Here is a 21,179-nt window from a genome sequence, read left to right on the forward strand (position 1 = left end):
TTAGACTTTCCACATTAATGTTTATAAAGCATTTATTGAAAGAAGGATATTCCAATTTGGTAATATTATTAGGTATTTGGTGTCTGATAAGCTTGACAGTACGAATAATAAGTTGTGGTTTTTTTCCCTTTTGTACCTAAGCCCTTCTGCTAAAAATCTCATAGGAAAAAAGAATCATCTTTACAGGTGTTTTGATGGAAAGAATATTTTCATAGTCTACAGTATATACTAAGTTTTTTTGTTGTTGTTTAAATGTGCTTTTTTAAAAAGTTCTGTATGTTAACTATTTTTTAAACCAGAGTCCTTATTGGAAGGAAGCCCTCAACATACTAAAGCTTGTGGTGTCGCGCTCTGCAAGTCTTGTGGTACCCAATGACATCCCCAAGACCTATGTAGGAGATATAGGCTCTCCTGAAATATCCTTCACCAAAATTTTTAATAATGTCTCTAAGGAGTTGCCTGGGAAGACTTTGGATTTTCATTTTGATATCTCTGAGGTAAGATGCTCAGAAATTAATGATGGTGCTCTGTTAGGGATTTTCATTTGTTCCTTTATTGAGTCTCTCATTCCCAAACATTAGGGAATGAACTCATCCTTAGTATTAGATACTGTGCCAGGTGCTGTGAAAAACAGAGTTGGGCAGGGGGCTGGGGATGTAGCTCAGTTGGTAGAGTGCTTGCTTTGCATTCACAAGGCTCTGGGTTCAATCCTCAGTACCACCATAAAAGAGAGAGAGAGAGAGAGAGAGAGAGAGAGAGAGAGAAAGAGGGAGAAAAGAAGGCCTAGAAGCTTATAGTGTTGAGGGAACAACCAAATTAGTGCTTGCCTGAATGTAAATTTCAGTGCTATGAGAATATATAGTGTGCACCTGAGAGGGTGGTTTCAGGGAGAGGTAACGTCCAAGCTGAGTGCTAAAAGATAAGTAACCCTAGGCAGGCCTAGGTGGCAGTTTGTGGAGGGGAAGTTAAATCCAAGAAAAAGGAACTTGTGTGAACGGACACTTATAAATTTGAGAAAGCATAGTGTTGCAGAAGCTTCCCACTAGTACAGTGTAGCTTGAGCTCAGAGTACAGAGAATTGAGAGAGGGTATGCTGAGAGACCCACCTGAGGGCACAGGAGCAAAGTGGGACCCCACAGGGAGCGTGCATGCCAAAATACAGGAAGCAAGAGCTCTGAAAGGATTTTTAGCTGGTTTAGGAAATATTAGGATTTTCATTTTAGGAAGATCACTCTAGCAACAGGATGGAAAATAGGCGAGGGAGGAGGAGAGGAAAATCATCAAGGAATCTTTTAGGATAATTCAGGCAAAAGATAATATGGGATGAGACTGTCCCAAAGCCATAGCATGAGAAGGAAAGAGGAAAGAAAGAGTGGTTTATGAAAACACCAAGGAGAGGCCGGGGAGGTATCTTAGCAGAGCACTTGCCTAGCTTGTGCTAAGCCCTGAGTTCAATACCTAGTATTGGTTAAACAAAAGGAAACAAAATTTTTTAAAAGACTCAAGAAGTATCTGAAGTATGTGATAGGTTTTGAAGTGAAGGGGGAGATGCTAGCTAGGTGAGGAAAAGGTATCAGGATTTGGTGAAATGACCTTAACAGCTGAATGAATGTTGGTACCATTGAGAGAGAATGGTAACACAAGAACAGATTCTAACAGGGAAGGAGAGAGTAATGAGTTTGTTCTTGGACTTGCCGACTCTGAAATGACTAAGAAACATACAAAATGGAGGTGCCTAGTGGATAACTAGATTTTGAGATCTAAAATTTTAGAGGAAAACTTGGATAGAAGTCACAATTAAAGGGTTTTCAGTGTTGTGTAAGTGGATAGCTGAAACCATGGAAGGAAAACTAAAAAGAAAACAGGGCTGAAATACAATGAAATGTGAGACGCCAGATAAGCCAGATATGTTAGGGCTAGAAGAAGCAGAGGCTCTGGTTCAGAAGGAAACCTGCAGTCTGAATTTGTTATATTAATACAAGTCTCAATTTTGACCTTATTTGGAAGTGCCCCCCACCCCAACCGCTTTCCCTCCTGAGCCCAATTTTGGTGGCCTTGATGCCATTGAAACGGTCTTCTGGAAGTCAAGAAAGGAATTTTTAAAGAGGGAAATTATTGACAATAGGAGGCTGGGCACAATGGTACACATCTGCAATCCCAGCAACTCAGGAGGCTGAGGCAGGGGGATTGCAAATTCAAAGCCAGCCTTAGCAATTTAGCAAGGTCCTCAGCAAGATCTTGTCTCAAAATAAAAAATAAAAAGGGCTGGGGATATAGCTTAGTGGTAAAGTACCTCTAGGTTCAATCCCCACTACCTGCTGCCAAGAGAATATTATTGAAATATAATTATCTATGCATTAAATGACAAAACTAAATAGACAAATCTGAGTAGTAAGTGTTTATATATATATATATATATTTATATTTTTCTGGGGCTTTCTTCAGGGAGGATGTATTTCATTATCATAAGGGGGAGGAACAGTGGAGGTGGTGGGTCATTAAAGATAGCAGATTATATTTAAAATAGGAAAAAGCTCTCTGTAATCTCAGATATGAAATTATTATTTTCAGTAAAGTTTTGATGTAAAAACAATATTATGATCTTTGTTTTTTTTTTCCAACACCATAACTTTCTCCTTATGTGTTTTTTTGGTTACTTTCAGAAAATGTCATCATAGGTTCACTGTTAACTCTTGCAAGTTTCTTTAATGTTGAAGTATATGTATCAACTGGCATTTTGTTTCTGTATAGACACCAATCATTGGAAATAAGTATGGTGACCAGCACAGCGCAGCCGGAAGGAATGGGAAACCCAAAGTGATCGCTGTCACCAGAAGTACCTCCTCCACCTCCTCTGGTTCCAATTCTAATGCCTTGGTTCCTGTCAGTTGGAAAAGGCCACAGTTATCACAGGTACATAAGGGCATCAACACTGGACATTCACAGGCTACAAGAACCAATCTTGTTACATGTTTGAAACCTGAGAGTTTGCCTTATTTCATCAGCAGTACTAACATTTGAATTTCTTCTCTTTAGCGAAGAACACGAGAGAAGCTAATGAACGTGCTTTCGCTCTGTGGTCCAGAATCTGGCCTCCCAAAGAATCCATCCGTGAGTAGTTATGAATGCATGAGTGAAGATTGTCTAAGTCGTGCTGTTCCATGGAGAAATGATTCTGTCTCCTTGCTTGCCTTTTCTAACCGAGTTATATTAACTAAGAATGAAAAAAATAATGCTTGCCTCTTGTGATACCAGGCAGCTATGCTAAGTTTCCAACTAGTTAGCCACGAAGACCAGCTTAGACTCTGAATTCATTGAAGGATGAGGCCTGCAGTGGCTCTGGGGACTGATATCTCATATGCAGAGTGACAAAGCTGATTGGTGGACTTTTTTTCTTTCCTTTGTCTTGTGGGGCCTCAGGTTGTATTTTCTTCTAACGAGGACTTAGAAGTCGGTGACCAACAGACTAGCCTTATTTCTACAACAGAAGACATAATTCAAGAGGAAGAAGTAGCTGTCGAAGATAACAGCAGTGAACAACAGTTTGGTGTATTTAAGGATTTTGACTTTTTAGATGTTGAATTGGAAGATGCAGAGGTAAGAATGTGGACTTTCTATGACATTTATAGAATAGTTATAGTTGTAATAGGATTGGGCCATAATATCTTTCCTTAACTCAGTATAAGGTCACCAAGGCCAAAAATCTAAATTAGGAACTAAATGTGATTATTACAACTAGTCAGTAGCAGAATAAGTCTGAAATAAACATGGAATATTTGATTTTTCATCTTTAAAAATGCAAAGTAGAAACATGAATTTCTTAAAAAAAATTTTAAGATATGCCTATGCCTAAATAGTTTGCATAAACTATATAAATTACTGGGAAACAGTAAAAATTAAAATTGATCAAACATAATTTTAAAGAGGGTGGCATTTGCCATGAAACGGACATTAGGAAGGTTTGGTTTTTGTGAACTTTTCTTTGTGACAGATAACAGATTTTCCCCATGACATTCCTAACCACTTTCTTCTTGATGACTTAGGTAACTCTTCCCCATGCCTCTTTTCATTTGATACCCAAAGAGCTTTCTCCTCTAATTGTATTGATAGTTGTGTCCATTTTGATGTTTTCTAAGTGGAAAATCAAAGACAAAAAGTACTTCAGCCCACACAACTAAGCTAGTTGGTAGTTTCAGCTTGTATTTAGTGTGACTCCATAAGGTCTGCCTTTGCTTCTGTGCACTCTGCCCTTCTGTACAGGTCAGTTTGACCTCTGACAGCAGCAAGACAGTTGTCATTGCTGTATGTGACCTTACGTCTCCATATAATAGTGTCAGAGGAAATAATGGTTGCTTCCAGAAATGACCTCAGAATAGTGAAGAAGTTGCTTTACTAAATGCAAACTTTTTGTCATATTGCATTGACCCAAGGTGGACACATGCCAATTTCTGAAATGATCACTATGGCAAATACAATAGGATTGCCAGGTTTTCTTAGGCTAGGAACCCTGTAATCAATTCCCTAAACCACAGTCTCTTAGAAAAACCCAATAAGTTTATATGTCAAATAGGTCAAAAAACTGTACATCATAAAATTATCACAAGTATGTATAGTGCAAGAAGATGACATGTAAGCCTTTATAGCAAGTGTTTATACCATGTTTTGATATTTTTTCCATAAAATATTGAAATTCACTCCAATAACTGGTACATGTTATCAGCTCTCATGAGGGGATGTTTCCTATAGTTCTAACAGGTGACATACATACAAGAAGGAAATGTGCTGACCTGTGCTGTGTCACACTGTCAGTTGTTGATGGACCCATTTAGGTAGATAAGGTTCCCATCCTCAGTATGCTACAGCCGGCCCTGCAGATGTGAGGACATGACCACAGTGCCTGGAGCCATACAGATGCCTTCACAGCAGCTGGGGGACTCCTGTATAATGTTTCCCCAATTGCCTATTCCCACCGACACAGCTGGGCAGGTTCACAGGACCCCAAGGACAAGTACAATATTACTGAGTACTTGGTAGGGCCATGACTTTAAAATTTTTTTGATAGTAATGCACAGTTCATGTATTTTACATTGCATCGAAGTGTATACATAGATACACTTTTAAAATAATGGAAGTTTCAAGGATATATATCCTTACTCTCTATGTTGATGTACTAATGTTTTCTATTCCGTGCCTTTTCTTTCTTCCTATTCTCCTCCACACACACACCCTGCCCCAGCCAAAAAAAAAAAAAAAAAAAAAAAAGTTGGGGGGGAGGGCAGGTCACTACTCTAAAAGTGATTTCACACTCATTATTTGAAAAATATATTGTAGGAAGGAGAACAGGCTTTCGTAGCCAAGAGAGAAAGTGGGGTGGGTTCAAGAGGCCCTTTCCCAGGGGCCTGAGTGGCTTCTCAATTCTTCTGCAGTTACTTTTTTTTTTCCTAGTTCAGAATTTAAATTTCTAAAGGCAGGCTCTTGACATTTTTGTAATGGTAAGGTTATTATTTTTTTGTTTGCCTTTTTACTTTAAAGAGCACTGTAAATGTTTTCAAGTTCATCCAGTGCTCTAAAATGTCAGAAGTAATAAATATGGCTTTTAGTAGAACCTTACTCAGAATGGATTCAAGATACTTCCTGTCATTTTGTCTTTAATTGAAGTCACAGGAATCCGGGAGAAGATGTGGGGATGCTGATTCGTACCTCATAATTTAAGCCAAATCAAATAATACATATTTTCTAAAAGAACAGCTATAGTCTTGCTTAAAATGGTAACAGGAAATATTTTGGTTTAAAAAAAAGTCTCATGAATGCAACTTTTAACACACCCTCCAACTCTGAAAATCACAGTGAATACTAATTCATCACCAAATATATTTCGAGGATGGTTGTCATTGTTATATGATATGCTACATAATATCATATGAAATGATGCATTCTAGGAAGGTAGTTTTCAAACTCTGACCTGCAGAGGCGTAGGGCATCTAAGATAACTTGAGAAACAGCCTGGAAGGATCCAGGAGCTAAATGGGAAGAACTCCTGGACACCCTCTGCTACCTGATCAGCTCAGTATTTATTTATCAGTTTTGCACAATTGGTTTCCATCTAAAATTCCTCTGCTTTATTAAAAAACAAACAAATAAAAAAAGATTTGAAGCTCTCTATACTGAACATTCTCTCCTGTGTAAAGGGAAACAACCAAATCATATTTTCCTGACCAACTCAGTGTAATTTCCTGAACCAACTCAGGGCCCAAGAGAATTACATCCATATAAAAAGGATGACCAGCGTAGATAACAGATGCATAGCTTATATGAATCTACATATGGCTGAAATTGAAATTTGTCATATTTCCTCTTGACCTTTAAAATTGGCAGTGGTTATGTTTTGATGGCTATGATCTTGATTTTAAAATTTTTATAGTAAGAAATGTCCATTGCATTTAACAAGAGCTGTCCTATAGATTAAAATCATGTGACCCTGTATGTTGTCAACTGAATGTGGGTATTTTAAGTCAGTTTTTGCATTGTGCCAAGTATTAAATCTGTAAATCTTGAAGATTCCTTAAAGTTTGTGTTGCCAGAGTGTACTATAGAAATGTTGTTGTGTCTGTCTCTGACTTTTTCACAATATATTTTGCATTTAAAAAGTAGTTTGAATTACATGTTGGCTTCCTGCAAAAAGCTTAATCCAGAGCTTGAATCAGTCTTTGGGTTTGTGAAAGTGCAAGAGTTTTCCCAAAAAGTGTAGCGTATATTTAAATGTTTGTCTTCGTTCTTTCTAATTCTGTGTGTTTTCCTTTTTGCTAACCAGGAGCTGCAGGTAAGTGTTAGCCTGGTGTGGTTGACTATTTCTTTGTTGTCATCTGTGATATACTTGTCCTTCTTGTGGTCTCATTCATGTTTGTGTATTAGAATAGAAATGGCCTAGAAAATAGATTTAGTTGGACCCTCACTAGACAGAACATCAAGAAAATTGTTTAACAACAGGTTATCAATGAAATAATTTTGATCTCTTTCAAGATAGAGATTTAATGATGTGTTTAAGTTTAAAGAAATTGAAGGGCTGATTGAAACTCTGCTTTGGATAATACATTCAGTATTCTTCATCTTGGTACATGTCTTCTGGTGTCTTACATTTACAGCATGTAGAAACATAGGTTTGCAGTCTTAGCAATCACGTCTTCCTTTTCCAGGGTGAAAGTATGGACAATTTCAATTGGGGAGTCCGCCGGCGCTCACTGGACAGTATTGACAAAGGGGACACGCCATCCCTCCAAGAGTACCAGTGTTCTAGCAGCACCCCCAGCCTGAACCTGACAAACCAGGAGGACACAGACGAGTCCTCAGAAGAGGAGGCGGCTCTCACAGCCAGCCAGATTCTCTCACGCACACAGATGGTATACAGTTAACTTTCCTTCTAGGGAAAATGGTCTCATTTGACTCTTTAACTTCCAGCTTAGAAATTGTTTCCTGGTCTCCAATATTCATGTCATTATGGGCAAAGTGCACACACTGAAATGAAAATGCAAAATATCATTGTTAAAGGAGTGTTCCTTATGACAGAACTAAACTTTAAGTGGTTATAGCATGCCCATGAGCAGTTAGGATATAATTCATCTTGCTTTCTCTCCTGTTCATGAGTTGTTTTGGCACCTTTAAGGGCTCTCCTCTTCAACAGTACCTATTTCTGGTATCACTGTCAACACCACACCCACTCTTCTTTCCTAGAGTAGTGTGCAAGGTGGAGCAAGATGGAGTAGTATGCTTGCACTAAGTCAATTATGTGGAATTTCTCATCCACATTCCAAGGGCCAGATGACAGAGTTAGAGAGTGAAAAAAATGGGAAATAAATGCTGCAAGAGCCATCTCTTTTTTCAGAAATATGGGGATGTAAGAAAAGCTAAATTTGAAGCCAAGTAGGGTCAGGAGTTGGATGGCAATGTGAGAATTAGCCACCATGAGACACTTGACAGGAAGCAACCACAGAAGCCTATGGTCAGCGATGTTTACCCAATTCTTATATGAAAGCCTTTTTCATACTAAAGCAAACTATGTCTCCCTTTAATGGAGACCCATTTGCTCTATCTGGTCACGTGCCTACACTGATGTTGCACCTGGCTGACTTTCGACAAGACATAAAGTTGTCAGTTTGTGGTTGGCTTCCTGTTTTGACACTTCACTGTTACCCTAGTACGTCTTTCTATATCACCCATGTTTAAGGGTTAAATGATAAACGATTGCTGCTAGCCGCAGCAGCAGTCACTTCCTGAGTGACAGCCAGCTCTGTGCAAGGTGTCTCATAAGCACTAGTCTCTGTAGCTCACCCCAGCCACACAGGGTATTGCTGAATTGCAGATTAAGTGACTTGCCCCAAGAAGAAGCTAGTGAGTGGTTTTGAACCAGCCAGTCTATCTCTAATGCCGTGCACCTAAGACTTGATCCTCCAAAGAATGTTTTTTCATGTAAAGGAGTAGTCAAGTTCCTGGCCACAGGGTCTGTCTGAATGAGGCAGCCCATAGGCTTGAAGACAGCTTTGCCTTTGTGTAATTGTGTCTTAAGCTTTGCCTCTATGTGACTGCAACTATAGGCTTTGGGGTACAGGTACTTTTTACTAAAACACTGTGTGACTCTGGTCAAGTTACCTAACATTGCCTTTAAAATGGGACCCCTGATAGTGTATGCCTCTCAGGTATTTATGATGAGGAAAGTCTCCTGGCATACAGTAAGTGCTTAATAAAAGATCTTAACCTGGCACAATGTCACATACCAGTAATCCCAGTGACTGGAGGGCTGAAGCAGGAGGATTACAAGTTTGAAACCAGCCTGGACAATTAATAAGACCATGTTTTTTGGGTTTTTTGTTTGTTTGTTTGTTTGTTTTAAAGAGAGAGAGAGGAGAGAGAGAGAGAATTTCAATATTTTTCGTTTTTTTGGTGGACACAACATCTTTGTTGGTATGTGGTGCTGAGGATTGAACCCGGGCCGCACGCATGCCAGGCGAGCGCGCTACCGCTTGAGCCACATCCCCAGCGCAACAAGATCATGTTTGAAAATAAAAAATAAAAAGGGCTAGGGGTGTAGCTCAGTGGTAAAGTATCGGGTTCAATCCCAAATATTGCTCCCCATCCCCCCCAAAAAATTTTAAAGTTGCTTCCTCTTTATAGGAAAAATATTAATTTTTGCTTCTGTACCCTTCGTCATAAACTTGATGTTTCTTATGTTGAATATTGACCCCAAGAAAACTATAACCCTGCTTAAAAGGAAAAGGCATACATATCTTTTTTTTCATTAGTAATAATTGCTTTTCAAAGAAAATAAACCTCACCAAATATGGCTCGCCATTATAACAACTTTATATTTTTTCCCGTTTTTTTTTTTCCTTTCTCTTATTGAAATTGTGCAGTGTTAATTTTTGCTTGTATAAGTGAGTGGCCACTTGATGTGGGTGCCTGCCCCTCCTTCAAGACTGCATCTTGAGAACTCCTAATGCCTGGCACTGGAGGTCCAAGGGCTCCTACCTTCACAAATCCTCAGACCAACTAAAATAGAAACCTCAGCCATAAAAATATACAAAAGACGAGCATAGTTTTCTAGAGCTCTTCCACTTTTTTTTGGCGAGACATATTCATACATACTTAGCTTTCTGCTGGGGAGTCAGCTGCTTGCATTAATGCCCATTCTTGTGTAGACTGGAAAAAAGATAACTAGGAAGTTCCGGAAGCCTTTTATAACTAAATTTCTAAAATATTATGGTGTAGAATGCTTCTTGTGGCTTTTATGACCATCTCAGGCTCATAAATGGATTCCTCATTTCACTCTCTCCCCCGACAGTTAAACAACGACTCTGCAGTCGATGAAACCATTCTGGACCATCCCGACTTACTTCTTCAGTCTCAGGATTCCACTGGCAGCAACACCACGGAAGAAGTGCTTCAGATCCGAGACGAGACCCCAAGCTCGGAGACTGGTCTAAATAATGCTAGTAGCCAGCTGCCTGAGGTGGGGAGAAATGGGGCTGGCGCATGGCCAATCTAGGTTCTTCCTAGCACTGTTCCATCCCTTGCTTTTCTTTCCAAAGAGTTTTCGTCTGATGTGCTAATTATTTGATTCATTCCCAGTATTTCTAACCTGGTGGGTTGTTATAAACAAAGTAGTCAAATCCGATTTTTTTTTTGTTTTGTTTTAAGTCAGTAGGTAATGGAAATGACCCACAGGTTAAAAATAATCTCCAGTGTTTCAATGAGCATTTTGTGTTGCAGTGTGTGACTCGGTTACTGGGCAGGCGCTTCTCTGGGAGTGGCAGGCATCATTTGTGGCGCTACGTTTTCTTTGAAGGATGGCTTTTGCTTTTCCTTCCCTTTTTGCTTTGTGTTGGGTTCATGTGATTGGTGCTGTCAGTGGGATCAGGACCTCAGGCCAGCTGTGTTCGCAGTTGGTTAAAGGAAATTTCTTAAAAAGACTTTGGAGCCACTAGTATTTATGTTTTTTGGAAAGGCCTGTGAGAAGTAAGCCAGATTCCAAGCTATTGACTGACCAAAAATAAGTAAGTACTAGTTTTCTGAGTGGTTTTTTTTTTTTTTTAAAGACTATTATAGATTACTTTAAAAAATGTAATTGCTATAGCTCTCTCTGGTATGTTCTTTGATGCCTTGGTGTAGGTATTAGAAACTGCTATATTTTTGTCAGTGTTAACCACATTAATATAGTTACTGGATCTATACTAATCTAGCTACTAGATCTCATTATTTTAGTAAGGTGAATTCTCATGTTCTTAAAGTTGACGATTTATTTTCCATATTTGAATTCTCCTCAACCGTATGCAGATATATTTTGGAATGAAGGCATTTTGGCTTCCTTACTAGCAGTCTTGAAAATACTTATACTACTATGGCTAATGTTTAGTCAATTCAATTAATGAAATATTTATTGTGATTTCACTATATGCCTAGCAAGCACCTAAGAAAGCAAGAATAACACATGGCTCTGTTCTAAGGCGTTTTCTGTCCATGTTAAGGAAGACAAAGATTTTTTTAAAAAATTACATTTTCATATGAAAAACAGTAATTTAAGTAATTCAGGTTCAAGGCTATGTGAAAATTCAGAGGAGAGATCAGCAGAGCCTTGGGGATATTAGTGGTAAAAGACAGAGACTTCAGGGCAACCAGCACCTTCAGGCAGAGGGACGCCATGTGGAAGACCGGGCATCATGAGACAGCTTGGTGTGCTGGGGTAACTACAAGAAGCTCAGTGTTTATGAGAATAACATGGACGAGGTGAATAGAATCTAAGACATTCTGGGTCCTGTGGGCCATTCTAAAGACAGGCTTTAGTGTGAGATAATAGGAAGTCATGTGGGCTATTTTTTTTTTTTTTTTTAATATATGGGATAGTCAGCTTTCCATGTCTGCTTGAGATAATCAACTTCAAAAGAAGAAAAGTTTATTTTGGCTCAGTTTTAGAGGTTTCATTCCATGACCAGTTGGACCTGTTGCTTTGGGCCTGCAGGGGCACATTTAAGCAGAAGCATATGGCAGAGCAGAGCTGTTCACCTCATGGCCTGGAACAAAATAGAAAGGAAGAGGAAGGTGGGGGTCCCAGTATCTCCTCAGAGCATATCCCCAGTGACTTGAGACCTTCTGCTAGGCCCCACCTCTTAAAGGTCCACTACTTCCCAATATTGTGCCCTGCTGCGGGCAAGGCTTTGCCAAATGGGCTGCTGGAAGACATTTCAGACCTAAGCTGAACAATACCTATTATGTGATAAGCACTGTGCCAGATACATAGATGAAGATAGAGGGCATATATGAGCTTTCCTTCATTGATTTCATCAGCATCTACTGAGTCCCTACCTCAAGCCAGACATTATTCCGGGCACAAAGCAATGTATAAAACAAGACAGTGGCTCCTCATGTTATGGAGCCTAGTCACAGGAGTGACCAATAATGAACAAGTAAAACAAAAAAATAACAAAGTATCCATCCTATTAATTGTACTATGAAAATATCATAGTAATGTGGTTTGAGGCCAGGGAGAATGCATTTGAGGTGAAGCCTAAATAATAAGTAGCCAGTCAATGAAGATTTAGAGGAAAAATATTCCAGGCAGAGGAAGCAGCAGTTTAAAAGACTCTGGGTCATGTAGAGAACAAAGAGCTGTCTAATGGGGCTGGGAGGCAGTAATGGGGCAGGAGTCCCAGGGTGAGCAGCAGGCCACAGGCTGGTAACCATGAGAGATTTCTAAACAGAAGGACATGATCTGATTATGCCTATTTTTTAAAATCTTGGCTCCCCCTCCCCCACCACCCCACCTTAGAAAATGGAATGTAGGCTATAGTGCCTGTCACCTGGAGCTTGCAGTTAGGTGCCTGTCATCAGGGGAAAGTTATAGTCTTCTTTGTGTCCTTGTGAAGTCTCTATGAAGGAGGTGTGGGTGGCAGATTGGAAAAAGTTAAGAAGGTAAGCTAGAAGCAAAAGAGCTAGAGAAGAGGAGGGCCTGAACTGAGACGGTACATGAACATAAAAAAATCTTTGCAGGAGAGACTTGAGAGAGTGACGGGTGCACTTTAGATGGCATTCCTTTCATTGTCTGAAGATTTGTTCCATAGCTGTACCATTAGTTATGAATCTAATCTGTCCCATCTGGATTGGATCATAGCCTATTAAAAGGTCAACAGACCTGCTCATTAGAAACAGTGAAAAACATATTGGTACAAGAAACACCTTTTTAATCAAAGCAGCATGGCAGCGGCTAGATATTTTAATTTCATTTTAAAAGGGGCAAAATCTTCTATTCTGGGTTATGAAAGTTACTATCATACAGAGGGAAATTACCTCCTAAAAACGTCATATATATTGCAACCAATATGTTCTTTCAATTGGGGCATCCACCCATTATTCATCTGTTGTAGTGGACCTACTTGCTAAGCACTATAAAGTTCCTGGGACCATTGTTTCTTTTAAAGGGAAAACACTTTGGTTTTACTGGGTGGTGCTGGTATTGTTGCTGCTGTTGTTTATTTCCTTTAATTGTGGTGAATTCATTACTACCACACATGTCATGACAGTAAGAATGAAAGGAGTATTCTAACACCACACTATTTCGTTTACAAACAGTTCTGATGCTAAAACGGTCTCCCACAGAGAGTAATGCTACACTGCACCTGTTGGCTATATTGGTCCAATTCGTTTTTCCTTCATGGCCTAATAGTGTCAGATGACCCAAAATTGCCTCTTGTTTAAAAAAACAAAAAAGGTGTTTAAGAATATTAATATAAACATATTAAAATAAAATCATAATCATTTTAAAAATCAACTTTTTAAAATATACAGTTAATTTCAATAGGTGAAATATTTTATGAGTTAAAAGAATATTCCTTAAAGTATTTGAATTTTTCCCTTAAATTATGTTCACATTGGGAAGATCAAAGAGAATGGGCTAATGCATTTCATGTCATGATAGAAATTCAGAGCTATTTGTCCCTTCTCTGCAACATATACAAATTATACTCTGATCTCTAGAAAAAATTGAGTTCTTCATTTCTATTTATTAGAAAAATCTTCACAGAGGGTTATAACAACTTAGAATCAAATTCATGAGCCTCATAAATAATTCCTTATAGAAAATGAATCTGAATGTTACATACAAAGTATGTGTGTGTGTCATTGTTTAGTAAGGTAAAGGCCCAAGGAAATTTGATTCTCAAAATCTACATATACAAAAGGAAATCCATTAGCCCAGAAGCACTTTCTTCAAAAAGTCTAGGTTTTATTAGAATGTTTCTGTATATAGTAATTACTGATAAAATGTTGTTTTTGAAATTACAATTTGACAAATATAACCAAATACAGGTGTGAATTAATGAATATTGATTCATTCAAATTAATGGAAAAGTAAGGCTGGGTATGGTGGTATAATCCCTGTAACTCAGGATGCTGAGGCAGGGAGATAACAAGTTCTAGGACAGCCTCATCAACTTAGTGAGACCCGGTCTCCAAATAATAAATAAATAAATAGAGTTGGCATGGCTCAGTGGTGGACTGCCCCTGAGTTCAAATCCCCAATACAAAAAAAAAACAAACCAAAAAAAGTAAAAGGGAATAGAGATTATTATCAATAAAATTTGTAGATGTAGAAGTGTCTCTAGTACTGTCTCATAAATTCTCTTTCCCAACTAATTAATGCCTTCAATGGCCAAATCGTTTTTAAAAAATTTTCAGATGGAAACTATGAAGTATATTGAATATAAGCTATTGTACTATGTTATTTTAAGTGCTATTCTGTGAAGACGCAAGAGTTTGCTGCTATCCCTGCACTGTGTTTTCTTCCCATATTCCTGGGTCTTGATGTCCTGTCATCCCTTGCCATGGAGCACCATCCCTATGTGGCTTCCTCTAAGGAGACTGGTCTCAATTTTCTCAAACAGTTGCAGTCTCCCCTTCTTTGAGTACCAGTGGTCATTTGTGTGTTGCTGATGACATTCACCATTCACTTACCACATGCTAATATATACTGTTGTCAATTGCATGTTAGCTGAACCCCATTAGATCATGAACTAATTGTGGTCAGGAATTAATTTATACCAGAGCACTTGCCCAGAATCTGATAGAAATCCTTCATTTTATCAGTTCTACAGATGAATGAATTAAGGTGAGACTAATCTGAGGTCAGAATGTCTGGCTTTTACTTCTCATATTTTGAAAGGAAAATTCTAATTTTTATTTATAAAAGATAAAATACTACTATATAGCTAAAGCAACTTAAGTCCAAATACTGAAAGAAGCTGATCTTTATTACCAAAACTCTAAAACCACTAGTACTTACATTCAAACTGACTGAACTAATAATATTCATGCAATTAAAAACTGGTGTTGACACCATTGATCTATACTTTGGAAGTATTTTTCTTTTTTAGTGGTAGTAGTTCATTTAAGATTCTAACTCATGCCAGACATAGCAACATTATTTCAGTAATATTAACAAAGAGAAAACTGAGAGTATACTTTATAACATATATTTACTACTGTTATTATTTACATAGGATTAAAAGAATTCCATCATTCTTGTTGATAAATGAGCTTACAATTCATTGAATTTTGAAAGTGCATCAGTTTAACCTGATTTAGACTCTAGGTTGATGATGAAGCTTTATGAGTACTCAAAACGGAAATTAGTTAGTGTATGTCCTGCAAACAGCACCCCCACACACACACCCACGTTACAAATGTTCAGCTCATTTCTCCCAGGAAGGCCAGCATTGTTAGGTTCAGCATCCTTCTGAAAGGACAGTCCCCACAGGACCAGTGGGTTCTCCATCTTGAATCATCTCCCAGCTTATAGTCAAAGAATTCACTGTGTTCATATAATTAAAGAAATAGTTCAAATAAGAGAGAGTTTACTATAATAAAATGTTTTACATCATAGAATTGGAATAAGTATAAGAGAAGACATTTTACCAAAGGATATATTTCCAAGTGAACACCCAAATCCTGTACATTAGAGAGAAAAGTAGGGGTAGCAGAGGAGATTCATTGATGGTTTTTTAAGGCAATAAGCTATATAACATCATTTCAAAAAATTTTAGGACTGTGATTATAACTCAGTGATAGAGTACCTGCCTAATAATCACAAATCCTGGGCTCAGATCCTCAGTACTACCCCACACACACACATACAAAAAAAAAATCCTAGGGCCGATTAAAACTTGTGATCCATCCTCCTGCTGCACCACCACACCCAGCCTAGAACCATTTAAAAAAAAATCAAAAAAACACAATTTTATATAATTAGAATTCAAAACCTCTAAAAATTAGACCATTTAACGAAGATGACTTGATAAAGTGAACTTGAATGGCAGTAGTCACTATGTTCATAAAATTCTTTTTTTCAATGTTGTTAAAGTCTGCTAAAAATGTGACCATTTTTACAGGATTCAAATTCAGTATTAAAGGAGGAACATGTTACAGGCTTTGAAGATGAAGGGGCATATATTATACAAGAACAGCAAGACTCTCTTGTCTGTCAAGGAATTCTTGATTTAGAAGAAAGTGAAATGCCAGAGCCTCTGGCTCCTGAAAGCTGCCCTGAGTCAATCTGTGAAGAGGATGTTACCTTAGCCTTGAAAGAACTGGATGAAAGGTGTGAAGAGGAAGAGGCGGACTTCTCTGGACTGTCCAGGTGAGAAGACAGAATCACAAACCTGTAATAAAGTGGTATCTTCTCCTCCATCCTCTCCCAAAAATGCCTCTTATGATTGCTTACTTTCATTTTTCTGTATATTTTTGTATACTCTATTTTCATTTTTAAAGATAAAATTACTTACTGTTATGGGTTTGTTTTCTGTTGATATTCACATAAAGAAAAACAAGTAGGTCATTCCCAAAGCATAGTGTCATTGTGCAGTTAGAGAAGCACACCAAAGTTATTTTGTAATCTTTTTATTAGTGGTAAGAGTTTAAAGTTTGGTATTAAGTAATAAACAGAAATGATAATTTCTTAGTACTGTAAAATGCTAAATTGTCCCTTTTAGATGTTGATCTTTTCTATATTCAAAATTATCAGAAAGTATGAAGAATTCCCAAATAGGACTTTTTCCTTACTTGTGGGCTGGAGTAAACAACTATTACCTATAGAGGTTTTTGGTTTTATTTTGTTAGCAGTACTAGGGCTTGAACCCAGGGATACCCTATTACTGAGCTACATCTCCAGCTTCTCTCCCCACTTTTTTTTTGGACAAGGTCTCACTAAAGTCTCCCTGGCTGACCTCAAATTTGAAATCCTCCTACCTTAGCTTCCCAAATTACCAATTTTGCAGGGGGCAGCAGGGTGCAGTGGGTACCAGGGATTGAACTCAGGAGTTCTCAGCCAATAAGCCACATGCCCAGTCCTATTTTATATTTTATTTAGAGACGGTCTCACTGGGTTGCTTAGCACCTCACCATTGCTGAGTCTGGCTTTGAACTCAAGATTCTCCTGTCTCAGCCTCCTGAGCCGCTGAAATTACAGACAGGTGTGCACCACCGTGCCCAGCTTACTGTTTTTTAAAGGAAATTCTGGTGGCTATTATGAAACTTATATATCAAACAATTCTATGACGATTAAATTTTATATTTAAATTTTATAAATATTCATGGTTCAAAATAATGTATTTAATAATCATCAGATGTTTCAGTTTTATAATAAAACATCATACTTTCATACCTCCTGTGATAATAGGGTTTTAATCTTTAAGATATATGGGAAGTTGTTTTTTGTTTTTATTCTCAATTAGAATGCTTACCTATATTTGAAAATAAATATCCAGACAATAATAATAAAAAATCTTAGTGATACCTTTTTCTACCTACTATCTTGGATAGAGCAGTAGCCCATGCAATTACACAATCAAGTACAAGGTCAGAGACAATTGAAATGATATTAAGGTAAATACTCAAACACTTTCAGGTTTCTAAAAGGCCAAGCCAGTCAATTACTTTGTCCAAGTACTACACTGAAACAGAATGGTTCATTCCCACCAAGCACAGAGGTTATCTACTCTAGCTTTCAGGACACCTTTTGTTAAAATCACTCACTTCTGTGACATTTGTAAAGTATGAAACCAGTTGTCAGCTTTACTTTGATATTTTTCTCTAATCTTGATTCAGGTCCCTGTCTTTCATGTGAATTGCTCTATGATTTCTGTAAAGCCGTATGGATCAATCTATCTCATAATGAATCATGTAATTTTATATCCCAAGTTACTTATTTCTTTATGGAGTGTCTAACTCAAAACACTTCATCTTTTTTTCATTGTTCTTTTTGTGTAAGTATGATCTGGCAGTGGGATTATAAATTCCTCAAGGGAAATGGCCAGGTCTTTTGTTTCTTTTGAGTCAAATTTATCATCTGTCGTACTAAGAGACACATTGTGTGTGTTCATGAAATCACTGAGCTATCGGTGAGCTGTGTGCTGTGGCTAATGGCACTGGCTTTGGACCTGTGGTCCTGGATTCATATTCTGGCTCTGTCATTTCCTATCAAGCACCTAGGCACATTATTTATTTAACCTCACTGAACTATAAAATTCATTCATAAAATAAATAGTAATGAAGTTATGAAGATTGAATAAAATAATCCATGTAAAGCACCAAACACAGCGCTTGACACAAAAATAAGATCATCATCATGTGGGGCTGCTGAAATAAGAAGTGTCCAGAATTAAGCATTTGAAATGAACCCATTCTAATCTGTATTATTCATAGAAGTTACTGATATTAATCCACAGCAGAAGCATTTATAGAACTTGAGTTATTTTGTAGTAGCCACTTGAAATTAAGAGTTCTAATTCCAAAGATGCTTAGCAGAAAAAAAAAATGTATTTGTTTATGCTTTCTTATAAATTGTTTAGATCTTTGTATTTTCCAAGACAGTATTTTGACTACCATGATATTTGTGTCAGCAGTCAGGATGAAGAAGAGCAAGATGGTTTTCCAGAAGTTCAGACATCCCCTCTACCGTCGCCCTTTCTTTCTGCCATAATAGCGGCTTTCCAGCCAGTGGCGTATGATGATGAAGAAGAAGCCTGGCGCTGCCACGTCAATCAGATGCTGTCTGACATGGACGGATCCTGTGCAGTGTTCACTTTTCATGTGTTTTCTAGATTGTTTCAGGTGAGTGACGTTTGTTTCAGAACTCATTATAATTATCTCATACAGGTTTTTCTTCTAACATCAATATCTCAAATTTTAATGTCCCTGCTATCTTGCTTTTTAATTGGTTCTTTTTTTTACTTATACAGAGGATTCATTTTGACATAATTATAAAAACAAGGAATATAATCTGTTCTCATTCATTCCCCAGTACTTCACTTTTCTCCTCCCCATTTCCTTCCCTCTACTCATCTTTCTGCTATTTATTTATAGGGTTGGTTTTTTGTAATTAGTGTCTTGTGGAAGTACGTGATGGTGAGATTCCCTGTGGTATAGTCATATATTTCACACATAGGGGAATGAATCTGACTTAACTTTCCTGTCTTTTTTTTTTGGTAAGCTAGTGCTATTTCTTAGACTTACAGAGTGACATTATAGTACTGCTGGTGTATTACACAATTACTAGTACAGATACGTCCCCTTAGGCAGTTACAAAAACAACTTCAACACAATATCTGAGCAGTTTCTTCAGTATGCTAGGGACCATCACAGACACCAGAGAAATGAAAGCATAGTCTCTGCCTTCAAGGAGCTTACAGACAGTATCACAAAGCTTCTAGTCAAGTGTAAAATGAATTGAAACTTTTGTCAGGTGTGGTGGCACAAGCCTGGAATCCCAGCGCCAGGAGGATCACAAGTTCAAAGCCAGCCTCAGCAAAAGCAAGGCTCTAAGCAACTCAGTGAGACTCTCTCTCTAAATAAAATACAAAATAGGGCTAGAGATGTAGCGCAGTGTTTGAGTGCCCCTGAGTTTAATCCCCAGTACCAAAAAAAGAAAAATGAATTGGAACTTTCATCACTGTGGGGACCTAGACAATTTTAGCTATTAAGGTTGCTTTCAACCCTAAACCAATAAGTGTGATCATTTATTGCAAACTCACTGCATGCAAGGCATTCTACCAAATGCTTTTTAATAAGAACATTCACACCACCACTATGGAACATGGATAGATTTTTAGGTTTCTGTGGAGAGGGAAAGTAAAGCAGAGAGAAATGACACTAGTTAAGTCATTATCCTCTGAACTGTCTACCACCTGTCCTCCCTATCTCCACAAACTTTACCCATCTTGGAAGACCCAGCTAAAGACGTCTTCTCTCTAAAGTTTTCTTACTCACCCCACCCCAGTGCTGGGGATCAAATCCAGGGCCTCATGCATGCCAGGCAGGCAGACAGATGCTCTATCGCTGAGCCATATTCCCAGTCCCGTCTCTGAAGTTTTGCCAGCCACTCCAGCTTCCAGCTGCACCATCCAGATGTTCTTAAGTGCCTACTAACAGGAGCATCTATTTAATTATGTACTCACCTCATTGATGGTTGGTTTTCTATATGTTATTTTCTTAACAATGACATTATTTCCCAGTGCCTGAAACTGCGGCTTCTCCTTTTTCTTAATCCTAATGCTACCCAACAGCATTACACATATTTATGTAGGTATACATTAGCAATCTGCATAATAATTATAACTCTTGATACTGTCTTAATTTATTGACTGTTTACTTTGGGTAACTGGTTGTTTTATGTGAATAAATATTCTTGGATTCTGAGAAGGTACTACCTTTAATGCATTTTATTACTTTAGTTAAAGTTAAGTCAGATGGCAGTCCAAAGCCAAGGCTCAAAAACTACATTTACCATAAGTTTCTTTTCAGGTAGAACTTGACTTTAGAAGAGCTAATTCCTCAGACATGTAAAGGCTTATGATTGTCCTTAGACTATAGAGGTCTCAAGAGTAAGAGAATGAATAGTGTTTATCATTAAATTTTTTCAGTAATTCCATTTTGTAAGTCTTTGATCATTTTTAAAAATTAATATATTTCCTGAAGAAATATATAAAACATGGATTTGCAAATCAGTTACTAGAATTGTGTATATCACTACAATCATTTTAAAATAGAAGTTTGCCCTGATTAAATACATCTTTATTTAAAAGTGAAAAAAAAGAACTCTTATGAAATCTTAAACTTTTTCTTACACTTTTCCCCATAGACAATTCAAAGAAAATTTGGAGAAATAACTAATGAAGCAGTCGGCTTTCTTGGTGAAAGTCTGCAGCGCATTGGTACCAAATTTAAAAGTTCTCTGGAAGTGATGATGATGTGTTCAGAATGTCCAACAGTCTTTGTGGATGCTGAAACTGTAAGTTTTTACATGCAGCCTTATTAAGTAGCCTATTTGAATAGCCTCATTAAGTAGCCTATTTGAATAGCCTCATTCAGTTATGGTTCTTTTTTAAAAGTAATTTGAAATTATAAAGTATTAAAGTTCATATTTTCAACAATTATAAATATCTGGCAACTCATGGTTCCAGTGTATTAGATGCAATGCCCTGTGATTCCCTAGTTCCCACCTCTCCCTGCCCTAGGGCTGGGTGTGCAGCTCAGTGGCTTAGTGCTTGCCTAGCATGTGCTGAGCCCTGGGTTCATTCCCAGCACTACAAAAAAATAAGCTGAAGAGAGTCCCACCCATGATGTGTTCTCTGTTCTTCCCGAGTGGA

General features: G+C 37.8%; 1 protein-coding gene across 1 annotated transcript in view; it reads left to right on the forward strand.

The window, feature by feature from the left end:
* Fryl (FRY like transcription coactivator) overlaps positions 1-21,179 on the forward strand; it is a 232,914-nt gene that overhangs the window by 200,581 nt on the left and 11,154 nt on the right. Inside the window, exons 50-58 of the mRNA XM_077803150.1 lie at positions 300-497; positions 2,752-2,913; positions 3,037-3,111; positions 3,421-3,597; positions 7,194-7,397; positions 9,833-10,000; positions 15,927-16,174; positions 18,435-18,645; positions 20,672-20,821. Coding sequence (XP_077659276.1) covers positions 300-497; positions 2,752-2,913; positions 3,037-3,111; positions 3,421-3,597; positions 7,194-7,397; positions 9,833-10,000; positions 15,927-16,174; positions 18,435-18,645; positions 20,672-20,821 — 1,593 coding nt within the window. The remainder of the gene's footprint in view (positions 1-299; positions 498-2,751; positions 2,914-3,036; positions 3,112-3,420; positions 3,598-7,193; positions 7,398-9,832; positions 10,001-15,926; positions 16,175-18,434; positions 18,646-20,671; positions 20,822-21,179) is intronic.

This window comes from Urocitellus parryii, chromosome 10, assembly GCF_045843805.1.
Source record: "Urocitellus parryii isolate mUroPar1 chromosome 10, mUroPar1.hap1, whole genome shotgun sequence".
NCBI classification, from domain to species: domain Eukaryota; kingdom Metazoa; phylum Chordata; class Mammalia; order Rodentia; family Sciuridae; genus Urocitellus; species Urocitellus parryii.